Source organism: Jaculus jaculus, chromosome 18, assembly GCF_020740685.1.
Source record: "Jaculus jaculus isolate mJacJac1 chromosome 18, mJacJac1.mat.Y.cur, whole genome shotgun sequence".
In the NCBI taxonomy this organism is placed as follows: domain Eukaryota; kingdom Metazoa; phylum Chordata; class Mammalia; order Rodentia; family Dipodidae; genus Jaculus; species Jaculus jaculus.
Genome location: NC_059119.1, coordinates 50,728,289 through 50,742,318, shown reverse-complemented (window position 1 = coordinate 50,742,318; position 14,030 = coordinate 50,728,289). Strand labels below are relative to the sequence as shown.

Below are 14,030 nucleotides of genomic sequence, written 5' to 3'. Positions count from 1 at the left end.
TGCTAAGCCATCCCTCCAGCCTCAGAATCGACTTTTTGTTTTGTTTTGTTTTTTCGAGGTAGGGTCTCACTCTAGCCCAGGCTGACCTGGAATTCGCTATGGAGTCTCTCAGGGTGGCCTCGAACTCACGGCGATCCTCCTAAAGGTGTGCGCCACCACGCCCCACCACAATCAAATTTTGTTTGTTTGTTTTTATTTTGGGGACAGGATCTTATCTGTGGCCCTCTGGAGTCAATCCCTGCCCCCAGGTGGATATGAAGACCGAGATGTCTGGAGGGTTAGAATGAGAAAAATAGACATTTAAAACCTTCCAGGCAAGCGTCTTAAACCGCTAAACCATCTCTCCAGCCTAAAGTTTCCAGTAGGGGTGCATGGTGGCCCACACTTGTAATCAGAGCACTTGAGGTCAGAGGATCAAGAGTTCAAGGCCAGCTTGGGCTACGAGAGGCCCTGTCTCGAAGAAGGGCTGGAGATGAAGTTCAGTGGGGGAGGGGGGGCTTGCTCAGGGCCTGGTTTCAATCATTAGCACCACAGAAAAAAATTTAAAAAGATGATTTTGTCTGGTACAGTGGTGCCCACCTTTAAGCCCAGCACTCAGGAGGCAGAGGTAGGAGAATCTCAGGTTGAGGCCAGCCTGAGACCATCTGCAGCCAGGTCATCCTGGGCTAGGGTGAGAGAACCTACATGGAAAAACAGAAAACAAACAAAAAAGAGGCTTTTGCTACACAGTCAGCCAGTTGTCTATCTGTCTGTCTCCTCCTTTGGGGTGGGGAGGGCGCATCGTCCTTCCATGGACAAAAGGAAGCTCTCTTCTGATAGAGGTCTTTTCTGGTCAAAGGGCTCACTGTATAGGAGGGGCCGATTATAGAGGCAGGGATGGCCTCTGGATTGTGGGGAGCCCTGTTCGTTTCTTGTTCAGCTCACTTTTGGGTGACCAGGACAAGACCTGCCAGTGACAGGATAAAATAAGTTTTTTTTTTGTTTTTTTTTCCTGGCCACTGGTCCCAGCTTGTCAAACCAGAGGCACATGGGTGCAGGGTTGTGCGTGTGTGTGGGGTACCCTCAGCAGGGCCTGCAGGTTCTTGAACGGCCATCCCCCGCCCCAAGTAGTCAGCTTCGCCCAGAATAGGTCATGGGGGGGGGGGAATGATGGAGGTGAGGAGGGGGCGCAGTTAGGTGTTCGAGGTCACCCCCATCCTAGGGGGGGGGTCTGTGTCAGTGCGGGGCAGAGGCCCTCTAGTGCACATCCACCCCCCACCCCCGACACACACACCAGGCTTCTGCAGGCGTACCCCTGGGGTCCTCCATGCAGCAGACACCCCCACCCCCTCTGTTCGAGACTCCCCAGCAGCAGCAGCAGCAGCAACAGCAGCAGCACCCCTCCACCGCGCTCGGGCCTCCTGGGGTGGCGGCGATGGTGGTGGTGGGTTCGGGTACCAGCGCCCCGCGCTCGCGGCCCAGGCCCTGGGCGTCCCCTCCCCTCTCCCCGGCGGCCCTCCCCTCCCCTCCCCCGCGGCACGGCGGCGGCGGCGGCGGCGGGCGGGGCTCGGCTCGGCTCGGGCTCCGCGGACGGGCGGACATGGCGGCCAACATGTACCGGGTCGGAGGTAGGGAAGGACCCGGGGGCTGGCCGCGGCAAGTGTGGGTGATGGGGCCCGGGAGGGAGGACGAGCGCCCGGGGTAACCTCCGGGAGTCCCCGGCGCTCGCGATCTCGAGGAGGAGGAGGAGGAGGAGGGGGAGGAGGGGGAGGAAGAGAGGAGGGGGGTGGAGGGCACTCCCCGCCCCCACCCTCCCCTCCCCCCCACGGGGGGTCCTGCACCCCCCCTTCCTCGGCGCGGGATCCCCCCACCCCACACACACACCCCACCCCCGATCCGGGACCACCGACCCCCTGCCTCGGGTTCGACTTGGGGACGCGCGGTCCCTCCCCGTGCACGAAACCCCAGCTGGTGGTGGAGGGGGGCAAGGCCCTTGCAACAGCCCCCCCCAGACCCTACCCCCACCACCGTCTAGCCCAGTGGCCTTTTTCCTAGGCAGCAAGGTGGGGTTTGGGGTGGTGGTGGTGGTGGTGGTTGGGAACAGAAAAGAGAGGGGGGGGGACATGTGCCCCACCGCTGCCTTTTTTTTTTTTTTTCCCCCATGCAAGTGTGGGCCACGGGGTGAGCGGGGGACGAGGGTGACCCACACTTGGTGTGCACAGCTGGACAGGCCTGTTTGCAGAACCAGGGCCCATGCATCCTCAATTGCTACATGCACTCCCCACATTTCCTGCGTTCACCACCCCCCACATACACCTCTACTCCCCAAGAGTGGCTCTGCGCTCGGGGGTTCGGGCACGGGGGGTGGGGGGGGGCGCAGGGACCCCCAGACAGAGAGGCGGGAGGACTTGAGCTCCACCTGGACGGTTTGCTCCGGCTGCTGTCTTGGGCTGCACAGTCTCACGCAGAAGAAGAAGAGAGAGAGAGAGAGAGAGAGAGAAATAAGGTCAAACAAACTTTCTCCTTCCTCCGCCGCCCCTCCCTCCCTCTTTCCTGGTAAAATAATAATTCCGATCGCTGGCGTGTTCGCCTGTTTGAGGCTTCGCTCTTCCTCCTCGGCTCGCTCGCGGAGCTCCCGGCGGGCGGCCCTGGGACGGGCCTGGCTAAAATGAGGCCACCGAGCCAAGAGGCTGCAGACGGCCCCCGAGGTAGACCGGGACGGTGCAGGGAGCCTTAAGCACACAGTAGGGACGCTCCAGCCACGCTTAAACACACAGTAGGGACGCTCCAGCCACGCTTGACATTTTCATTTTCATTTTCTTTTTTTTTTTTTAATTGAAGACTTTGCAATCGTTTCCCTGTGGCCAGAGCCTGAATGGATTTGGATTGACTATGGTCACAGGGGTGAAGATTCCAGCATCATGCCCCTCACCCCCCCACCCCACCCCTCCCCGAGGGCCTCTCTCAGCAAGTGGCCCCAGGCCCTTCCCTCCCCCCTCCCCCTCTCCTTTTCTTTTTGGAAACGTTTGTCCCCGTGCTTCCTCTAACCTACTCTGCCTACCTGGAAGTTTTTTGTGGTTGTTGTTATTGTTGCTTTTTGAGGTAGGGTCCCCCTCTAGCTCAGGCTGACTTGGAATTCACTATGTAGTCTCAGGGTGGCCTCGAACTGACAGTGATCCCACCAACCTCTGCTTTCCAAGCACTGGAATTAAAGACCTACTATGTATGCCACCACGCCCAGCTCTAAAGTTTGTGGGGTTTTTTGGGTTTTTTGTTTTTTTTTTTTTGCTTTTTTTAAGTTGATGATGGAAATGGAAAATGGCCAGTTAAGCCTCTCTCCTTGCTCAGAATTTGTCCTAGGTCCACAGTTTTATGTGACAAGCATACTTCAGAGCCAATTGAATTGGAGGGAAAACATGTGGAAACAGCAGAGAGAATGCATTAGTGGGCCCTGACTGTTCAGCGGTGACACGGATGAAGTGTCAGTGTTTTGTTTAGGTTTATTTTTATTTATAGTTTTGAATATTTATTTGCCTATGTATTTATTTGAGAGCGTGTGGTCATGCCAGGGCCTCCCGCTGCTGCAGACTTAACTCCAGACATCTTCATCTGACTTTACGTGGGTTCTGGGGAATCGAACCCAGGCAGTTCTTCAGGCTTAGCAAGCAAGGTTCTTTAATTACTGACCATCTTTTGGGCCATTTTTCCAGTCCCTTTTTTTAAAAACTTTTTTTTTGTTTATTTATTTATTTGAGAGCGATAGAGAGGGAGAGAGGTGGGGGGGGGGAGAAAGAGAGAGAGAGAGAGAGAGAGAAAGAAAGAGAAGAGAATGGGCACGCCAGGGCCTCCAGCCACTGCAAACGAACTCCAGACACATGCGTCCCCTTGTGCATCTGGCTAACGTGGGACCTGGGGAACCGAGCCTCGAACCGGGGTCCTTAGGCTTCACAGGCAAGCGCTTAACCGCTAAGCCATCTCTCCAGCCCTTCCAGTCCTTTTTTTTTTTTTTTTTTTAATATTTTTTATTTATTTATTTGACAGAGAAAGAGGAGGAGGAGGAGAGAGAGAGAGAAAGGGTGCGCCAGGGCCTCCAGCCACTGCAAATGAACTCCAGACGCGTGCGTCCTCTTGCACATCTGGCTAACTGGGGTCCTAGGGAATCAAACCTGGGTCCTTTGGCTTTGCAGACAAACATCTTAACGGCTAAGCCATTCCTCCAGCCTCCTCTTTTTTTGACCTTGGGTCTCATTCTAGCTCAGGCTGATGTGGAATTCACTATGTAGTCTCCAGTCTGGCCTTGAACTCACAGCAAGCCCCTTACCTCTGCCTCCTGAGTGCTGGGATGAAAAGCGTGCGCCACTAGACCAGGAGCTCCAGCCCCTATTTTTATTTATTGACTTATTTAAGAGAGAGAGAAAGAGTCATAGATATATAGATAGAGAATATGGGTGCACCAGGGCCCTCCAGATGTGTGCACTACATTGTATGGGATCTGGGTAATCCAACCTGGGTCTTAGGCTTCGTAGGCAAGTGCCTTAACTGCTAAGCCATCTCTCCAGCCCCTACCTTTTTTTTTCAAGATTTATTTTTATTTATTTATGAGAGAGATTGAGAATGGGCATGTCAGGGTCTCCAGCCACTGCAAATGAACTCCAGATGCGTGTGCCACCATGTGCATCTGGCTGATGTGGGACCTGGAAAATCAGTCTTGGGTCTTTAGGCTTCGCAGGCATGTGCCTTAACCGCGAAGCCATCTCTCTCTCTCTTTTTGAGACAGCTAGCTATGTAGTTTTGGCTGACCTCAAAGTTTGGGGAGCGTTCTTCCTGTCTCTCTGGTTTTCCTTTGTCCTGTTGTTGGTGACATGAACCTGTAATCCTAGGGAGGTGAGAAAAGGAGGATCAGGAGTTCAAGACCAACCTCTGCTGCATAGAAAGTTTGAGGCTGAGGCTGGAGGATATTGAGTTACAGGCCAGCCTAGACTACATAGTGAGGCCGGAAATGTCAGCCTGTTTTTATTGATGAGGGAGACAGAGAGAGTGAGGGAAGTAGGGAGGGGGAGAGAGAGAGAATGGGCGTGCCATGGAGTGCCAGGACCTCCAGCCACTGCAAATGAACTTGAATGCCAGACACATGTGCCCCCTTGTGGATCTGGCTTAGGTGGGTCCTGGGGAACCGAACCTGGGTCCTTCGGCTTTTCAGGCAAATGCCTTAACCGCTAAGTCATCTCTCCAGCCCTATTTAATCCCAGGCTGACCCAGAATTCACTGTGTCCTCTCAGGGTGGCCTCCAACTCAGGAGGATCCTCCTATCTCTGCCTCCTGAGTGCTGGGATTGAAGGTGTGCGCCACCACGCCCGGCCTGGAAATGGCGGTATGGAATCAGGCACGTGGTACACTGTACTGTATGCATGTCACATCGCAGGTGAATTTATTACCTGCTTCCCATAGTGCATTGCCTAATGCAGAAAGTTGAGGATTGCCAAATGCGAGCTTTATGTTGAAATTATTAAGTTCTGTAACTTCTTGTGATTACAGATTATGTCTACTTTGAGAATTCCTCCAGCAACCCATACCTAATCAGAAGAATAGAAGAACTTAACAAGGTATTCCCCCACTTTGGTTGTTTTCCATTGAAGGGTTATTGGGTAAAAGGCCTAAAAGGTTATTTTTTACTTTCAGTTCCAGACTCTTTAAGGTAGAGAGTTCAGAATAGAGAGTTATACAGGGTTCTGAATATTCTTTTTTAAAAAATATTTTATTTATTTATTTATTTATTTATTTGACAGAGAGAAAGAGGAAGAAAGAGAGGGAGAGAGAGAGAAATAAAAAAATGGGTGCTCCAGGGCTCAAGCCACTGTAAACGAACTCCAGACACATGCATCCCCTTGTGCAGCTGGCTTATGTGGGTCCTGGGGAATCGAACCTGGGTCCTTTGGCTTTGCAGACAAACACTTTTAACTGCTAAGCCATCCCTCCAGCTCCAGATTTTTTTTTTTTTTTTTTTTTTTAGTTTTTTGAGATAGGGATTTACTCTAGCCCTGGCTGACCTGGAATTCATTTTATCTCAGGGTGGCCTTGAACTCACAACAATCCTCCTACCTCTGCCTACTGAGTGCTGGGACTAAAGGTGTGTGCCACCATGCCTGACTTCTGAATATTCTTTTTATTTTAATATGTTTATTTACTTATTTGAGAGAGATAAAGAGGTAGAAAGAGAAAGAGAATATGAATGAATGGGTGTGCCAGGGCCTTTAGCCACTGTGAATGAACTCCAGATGTGCATCTGTCTTACATGGGTCCTGAGGAATTGAACCTGGGTCCTTTGTCTTTGCTGGCAAGTATATTAAATGCTAAATCACCTGTCTAGCCCAGGATTCTGAATATTCTTTTACTTTTTTTTTTTTTTTTTTTTTGGTCTCTTTGGCATTAAACATTGTTACTGAATATTTTTGCCCAAAAATTGTACATTTTTTCAAATTCCTCAGAGCCTCAAAGATTAGGTCATTCGTGACTGGATTTATTTGAGAGAGAGGGCTAGAGAGCGGAAGAGGCAGATTGACAGAAATATATGTGTATTATTTTTTGGTCTGTTTGTTTGAGATAGACTCCCTGTGTAGTCCAGGCTAGAATCAACTTCATAATCCTCCTGCCTCAGCCTCCCAAGTGCTCTATCTTTCCTTTGTTAGTGTGCTAATATTTCCCCTCCAGCTTTAGAAGGAGGAAATTCAGCTGGGCCTGTGCAGTCTCACACCTGTAAATCCAGCCTTGGAGAGGCTAAGGTGGGAGGATGCTGGGAATTTTAAGGCTAACCTGGGCTACATAGTTATAGTCCAGCTTGGGCTACCGAATGAGACTGCCTCAAAAACCCCCATACCCCATGCCGGGTATGCTGGGTCACACATTTAATCCCAGCACTTGGAGCCTGAAGTAGGAGGATTGCTATGAGTTTGAAGCCAACCTGAACTGCAGAGTGAGTTCCAGGTCAGCCTGTGCTAGAGCGAGACCTTGGGCTGGAGAGATGACACTTGAAGGCCTAACTTGCAAAGCCTGGCAGCCCAGGCTTGCTTCCCCAGGACTCACGCAAAGCCAGGTGCACAAGGTGGCACATGAGTCTGGAGGTCGTTGGTAATGGCTAGGAGGCCCTGGCGTGTCCATTTTCTCTCTCTCTTCTCTTTCTCAAATAACTAAACAAGCTGGGTGTGGTGTGGCACATGCTTTTAATTCCAGCACTTGGGAACGTAGAGGTAGTTGGATAGCCATGAGTTCGAGGCTGTCCTGAGACTACATAGTAAATTCCAAGTCAGCTTGGGCTAGAGTGAGACCCTAGCTTGAAAAACCAAAAAAATAAAATAAAATAAAATAAGTCAGGCATGGTGGTGCATGCCTTTAATCCCAGCACTTGGGAGGCAGAGGTAGGAGGATCGCCGAGAGTTCGAGGCCACCCTGAGACTACATAGTGAATTCCAGGTCAGCCTGGACTAGAGTGAGACCCTACCTTGAAAAACCAAAATAAATAAATAAATAAATAAATAAATAAATAAATAAATAAGACATTTAAAAGGGAAAGAGGGGAATGGAGGGGAGAGACCTGGAGGAGAGGAAGAAAGGAAAGGAAAGGAGAGGGAGGAAGCCAGCCAGCCTCACTCAATTGGCTAAAGTAAAAGAATTGACTTCAAGGCCAACTGGGCTACTTAGTAAGATTCTGTTTCAAAATAAGAACACACAGGCAAAATCTTTTAAATATATACATATTTAAATATATACATATATACATAAATACATATATATACAAATAAAAAAATATATATAAATAAAATACATATGTATATGTATTTTAGGGCTGAAGAGATGGCTCAGCAGTTAAGACACTTGCCTTCAGAGCCAGTTTCATTCCCCAGTGCCCACGTGGAGCCAAATGAACAAAGTGGGGCATGCATCTGGAGTCTATTTGCAGTGGCTGGAGGCCCTGGTGTGCATAATCTCTCCGTCCCTCTCTCCTTGCAAATAAATAGACATTAAAAAAAAAAATATTTGCAAGTAGAGAGAGAGAAAAGAGAGACAGAATGGGCATGCCAGGGCCTCCAGCCACTGCAAACAAACACCGGATGCGTGGCTCCTGGGAAACTGAACCTGGCTCGTTAGGTTTTGCAGGCAAGTGCATTGACCACTAAGCAATCTCTGCAGCACTGCTGGCTCAGTCTTTACAAGCAAGAACGACATCCACCCCAGAGATTAACCAAAGAAAACTTGGGGCTGCAGAAATGGCTTAGCAGTTAAGGTGCTTGCCTGCAGAGCCAAAGGACCCAGGTTCAATTCCCCAGTACTGATGTAAAGACAGATGTACAAGGTGATGCATGTATCTGGAGTTCATTCACAGTGGCTAGAGGTCCTGGGGTGCCCTCTCTCTCTCTCCCTCCCTCTCTCTCTGCCTCTTCCTCTCTCAAGCGGTAAATAAATATTTAACAAATAGAAAAGAATTTAAAAAAAAAGAAAAATTGACAACCAGTTTTCGATTTTAACCTTTCTCTTTCCCTCCAAATAACTCTACCAAACCTGAATGCAAACTAGGCAAGACTAAAAGAGAATTTGACACACTTTTCATCCCAGCACTTGGGAAGCAGAGGTAGGAGAATTGTGTGAGTTCAGTCCACCCTGAGAATACATACATACTGAGTTCAGGTCAGCCTGAGCTAGAGCAAGACCCTACTTCAAAAAGACAAACAAACAAACAAACAACAAAAAGCAATCTTTTAGGGGCTAGAGAGATGGCTTAGCAATTAAGCAATTAAAGCATTTGCCTGCAAAGCCAAAGGACCTCAGTTTGATTCCCCAGGACCCATGTAAGCCAGATGTACAAGGTGGTGCATGTATCTAGAGTTCATTTGCAGTGGCTGGAGGCCTTGGTACACTCATTATCTCTCTCTCTGTCTCTTTCCCTTTCTTGCTCTCTCAAATAAATAAATATTAAAAGAAGAATTTGATACTATCATTGGGTGTAGTGGCATACACCTTTAATCCCAGCACTTGGGAGACCCAAGACTACATAGTGAATTCCAGGTCAGCCTGGGCTAGAGCAAGACCCTACCGCAAAAAGCAATAACAAAAAAAACCTGATAATTTTTGTAGAGTCTTGATGTTGGAAGAGCTCACTAATGAGACAAAAATAGAATAAAACTTATCGTTGAAAACAGATAGATTTTATTGACAGGGAAACATTGGCCTGTTCATTTAGCAGATTGCTGGATCATTTCTTCAGGAGGATGTTTGATCACAATATTGTGAAATATATTGGCATTTTTTGGTAGAAATTTAATATGGTTTCAATTTTCAAGGGCAGTATTTCCACAAGACAATTTTTCACTAAAATGTTGCTGCCAAACTTCATGAAATTGACAAATTTTGTTTGTTTATTAGAGACAGAGAGGGAGATAGAAAGAGGCAGATAGACAGAGAGAGAGAGAGAATGAGCACGTTAGGGCTTCTAGCCACTGCAAATAAACTCCAGATGTATGCACCACCTTGTGCATCTGGCTTGTGTAGATCCTGGGGAATCAAGCCTGGGTCCTTTGGCTTTGTAGGCAAGCACTATAACTGCCAATATATATATATTTAATTGACAGAAAGAGGAGAGAGGGAGAGAGAGAAAGAGAGATAGAATAGGTGTACCAGGGCCTCCAGCCACTGCATATGAATTCCAGATGCATATGCCACCTTGTGGGTTCTAGGGAATCGAACCTACGTCCTTTGGCTTTGAAGGCAAGTGCCTTAACCGCAAGCCATCCCTCCAGCCCCATATGTGGATTTTAAAATTTAAGGGATTAAGCCGGGCATGGTGGCGCACACCTTTACTCCCAGCACTCGGGAGGCAGAGGTAGGAGGATCGTCGTGAGTTCGAGGCCACTCTGAGACTCCATAGTGAATTCCAGGTCAGCCTGGGCTAGAGTGAGACCCTACCTCAAAAACCAAAAAAAAAAAAAAAAACAACAACACACACACAAAATAGGGGATTAATTTCCTCTCCTTTTTATTTATTTTTTTTCAATTTTAATTCTTTGTTTTTTTTTTTTGAGATAGGGTCTCCCTTTATACCTTTTTAAACTTTGTGTGTGTACTTGTGTGCGTGTGTATGTGTGTTAGTGTGTGTGGTTGTACCACATTTGCATCTGGCTTTACCTGAGTACTGGGTAACCAAGCCAGGGTCACCAAGGTTTGCAAGTAAGGGCCATCTCCCCTACCTTTTCTTTTTATTTATTTATTTATTTGAGACAGAAAGAGAGAGAGAGAGAGAGAGAGAGAGAGAATGGGCACACCAGGGCTTCCAGCCACTGCAAACAAATTCCAGATGCATGCACCACCATGTGCATCTGGCTTATGTGGGACCTGGAGAATCGAATCTGGATCCTTAGGCTTTGCCGGCATGTGCCTTAACCGCTAAGCCATCTCTCCAGTCCCCCTTTTCTTTTCTTTTTTTTTTTTTTTTGACAGGGTCTCACTAGGTAGCCCTTGCTGGCCTGGAACTCTGTAGATCTGGCTGACCTTCAACTTGCTGTCATCCTCCTGCCTCTGCCTCCTGAGTGCTGGGATTGTAGTCATAAGTCACCATCTTCTTTTTTTCAAAGTATATTTTATTTATTTATTTGAGAGAGAAAGGGGGGGGGAGAGATAGAGAGGGAGAAAGAGAGAGAATGGGCACGCCAGGGCCTGCAGCCACTGCAAACGTAATCCAGATGCATGCGTCCCCTTGTGCATCTACGTGGGTCCTGGAGAATTGAACCGGGATCCTTTGGCTTTGCAGGCAAGCGCCTTAACCGCTAAGCCATCTCTCCAGCCCCTAGGCCCAGCTTCTTTTCAGGACATTTCATTACTGAGCTACATCCCAGGTCCCTTGCCAGCTTTATTCTCTGTTTCCTGTAACCTAGGCTGGCTGACTATATGTTTTTTTTTTTTTTTTTGTTGTTGTTGTTGTTGGGTCTTGCTCTGAGTGCTGGGATTAAAGGGCTGGTTGGTTTACTTTGAACTTGCTCTATGACCTTGAACTTCTGAGCCTTTCAACTCTTTCCAGTGCTGGGATTATAGGTGTGTGCCACCCTGCCTGGTTTACATGGTGTTGGGAGTTGAACCCAGAGCTTTATGCATGCTAGGCAAGCAGTTTACCAACTGAACTATGCCCTAGCCCCCATATAACGTTTATTTATTTATTTTTATTTCTTAGACTGCAAGTGGCAACGTGGAAGCAAAAGTTGTGTGCTTTTATAGAAGACGAGATATTTCCAACACCCTTATTATGCTTGCAGACAAACATGCTAGTAAGTTAAACATCTTTTTTTTTTTTTCTTTTTGGATCAAGAAAATGCTTGTCTTGTGTTTGCCATGATGTGAGGAAGATGCTTTCTGTGGAGGAGGAAAAGATCATGGAGAATGGAATTTCAAACGGGAAAGTGGGGGCGGGGGGAGAGAGGGTATTACCATGGGATATTTTTTATAATCATGGAAAATGTTAATAAAAATTGAGAAAAGAAAAGAACATCCAAAAAAAAAAATGGTTTTTGTTATCGTAACACATCTTTCTCCTTCTAATTTCCTCTTCTTAATATTCTGTTTTTATTTATTTGAGAGAGAGGGAGAGAATGGGCATACCAGGGCCTTCAACCACTGCAAACGAACTCCAGATGCGTGTGCCACCATGTGCGTCTGGCTGACGTGGGATCTGGGGAATCGAACCTGGATCCTTAGGCTTTGCAGGAAAGTGCCTTTTAACTGCTCCTCCTGTGTGAGCTGCTGTGTCAGCTAGATTTATTATTGTTATTTTTTGTGTGTATATATGTATGTATATACATTTTCATGTGTGTGAGTGCATTGTGCATGCTATAGCATGCCTGTGGAGATCAGAGGATAGCTTTGAGTGTCGGTCCACACCATCTACCTTGCTTGAGGTAGGGTCTCTCTTTTTTGGTTTTTCAAGGTAGGGTCTCACTCTAGCCCAGGCTGACCTGGAATTCACTATGAAGTCTCAGGGTGGCCTCGAACTCACGGCGATCCTCCTACCTCTGCCTCCCGAGTGCTGGGATTAAAGGCGTGCGCCACCACGCCTGGCTCTCAGGCAGGGTTTCGTGTCTACCACTGCATTGCTCCTTCACCAGGCTGTGTGACCCCCTGGGCATGTGGACAGTTGTCTTTGGGCCGTAGGAGATATAAAGGAGATATAAAGGGAATAGAAGCGGGTAGGCAGGGTATCACTGTAGATCAGGTTGACCTGGGACTGACTGTGTAACCTAGGCTGGCTTTGGACTCACAGTAATCCTTCAACTTCTGTTTCCCGGGTGCTGATATCAAAGGGAGTGCCAGGACTAAATTTTTTTTTTTTTGGCTTTCCAAGGGTCTGGATGGAGGCATGACTGCAATAGCGTGTGGTTCTGGGGATCTGAGCTCAGGTACTCAAGCTTGCATGGCCAGTCCACGGAGCCCTGTTTGTTTACGTATTGAAAAATTAATTATGTGGATCCCAGCTACAAATGATTAGACTTCTATGTGAGTAGGAAGAAAACTCAATAGCAGAGGCCAGTAAGCTAGAAAGGAGATATAAAGGGAATAGAAGCTGGGGGGGGGGGGGAGACTTAATAGGATGGTATTGTATTTGTGTAAGTAGAAGAACAGATTAATGGGGGTGAAAAGGCCTAAGTGAGGTGAGGGGAAGAGATTGAGTAAAGGAAAGGTCGGGGAGGGCTAATCAAAATCTAGGAGGATATAAATAACTCGTATGGAAACCTACTTTTTTGGACCATGGAACACCCAGAAGTTATAGATTGTTACTAGAAGATTTTCAGTGCCAGGGATGGGATACCAGTGAGTTGTTGGCCAGGGAGGTCCCTGCTGCCGCCAAAACATTATAGGCCATTGCCCTCCTGTCACTTCTTTCCAGCACCATGATGCCTTCTGAGTCATCCCAAGGTCACTGCCATCTGAAAAGAGAAGGTTCTCTACCCAAAGTGAGAGTAGCATTAATATAAGGGTATGAACATTAAGAGAAGTGCTTACTGGGCAGTTTGATAAGCATAGTATATGCATTTAGCCAGACAGCAGCAGACGTTGCACCCCTAGAGCTCATGACTACCCCTGTTTTAAGTATTCAGTATCAGGGATGCATTTCCACCCATGGAGCAGGCCTTCAGTCCAATTAGAGGACAGTTGGTTTCCACCATGACAGATGTGCCACTGTTGTACCCGTTGGCTCAGGTTGGCCTCAGACTCACGGCGATCCTCCTACCTCTGCCTCCCAAGTGCTGGAATTAAAGGTGTGCGCCACCATGCCCAGCCAGAAGTCCGTTCCCCCCACCCCCTTTTTTTAAATTACATATTGTATTATTTACTTTCTGTGATTCTGTGACAAAGCAATTGACAGAAACAATTCAAGGGAGGAAGGGTCTGTTTCCTCATACTTGGAGGTTACTGTCCGTCTTGTCAGGGAAGGCGTGGTGCCAGGATCATGAAGCAGAACGGATCACATTCAGTCCATAGTCAGCAAACAGAGCTCATTCCTTTTTATTCAGTCTGGAGCCCCAGACCATGCAAAGGTGCCATGCAGGCTGGATTGTGCTATCTCGATGAACCTAATGTAGAAAATCCCTCACAGACATACCCAGGAGTTTGTTTTCTAGGTGATTCTAGATCCAGTCACGTTGACAATTAGCATTGACCATCACACATACTTACTTGTTAAGAGTGTTTTGCCGGGGCTGGAGAGATGGCTTAGCGGTTAAGCGCTTGCCTGTGAAGCCTAAGGACCCCGGTTCGAGGCTCGGTTCCCCAGGTCCCACGTTAGCCAGATGCACAAGGGGGCGCACGCGTCTGGAGTTCGTTTGCAGAGGCTGGAAGCCCTGGCGCGCCCATTCTCTCTCTCTCCCTCTACCTGTCTTTCTCTCTGTGTCTGTCACACTCAAATAAATAAATAAAAAAGTTTAAAAAAAACATTATCAAAAAAAAAAAAAAAGAGTGTTTTGCCGGGCTTGGTGACACACATCTTTAAGGATTGCCGTCAGTTCAAGGCCACCCTT

General features: G+C 47.9%; 1 protein-coding gene across 4 annotated transcripts in view; it reads left to right on the top strand.

Annotated features, from left to right (window-relative positions):
* The first annotated feature begins 1,534 nt into the window (after positions 1-1,534).
* Positions 1,535-14,030, top strand: part of Mta3 (metastasis associated 1 family member 3) — a 170,216-nt gene continuing 157,720 nt past the window's right edge. For all 4 annotated transcript variants that reach the window (XM_045137713.1, XM_045137712.1, XM_045137714.1 and 1 more), the window contains exons 1-3: positions 1,535-1,607; positions 5,515-5,582; positions 11,192-11,285. In XM_045137713.1, the coding sequence (XP_044993648.1) occupies positions 1,580-1,607; positions 5,515-5,582; positions 11,192-11,285 (190 nt within the window). In that variant the 5' untranslated portion in view covers positions 1,535-1,579. The remainder of the gene's footprint in view (positions 1,608-5,514; positions 5,583-11,191; positions 11,286-14,030) is intronic.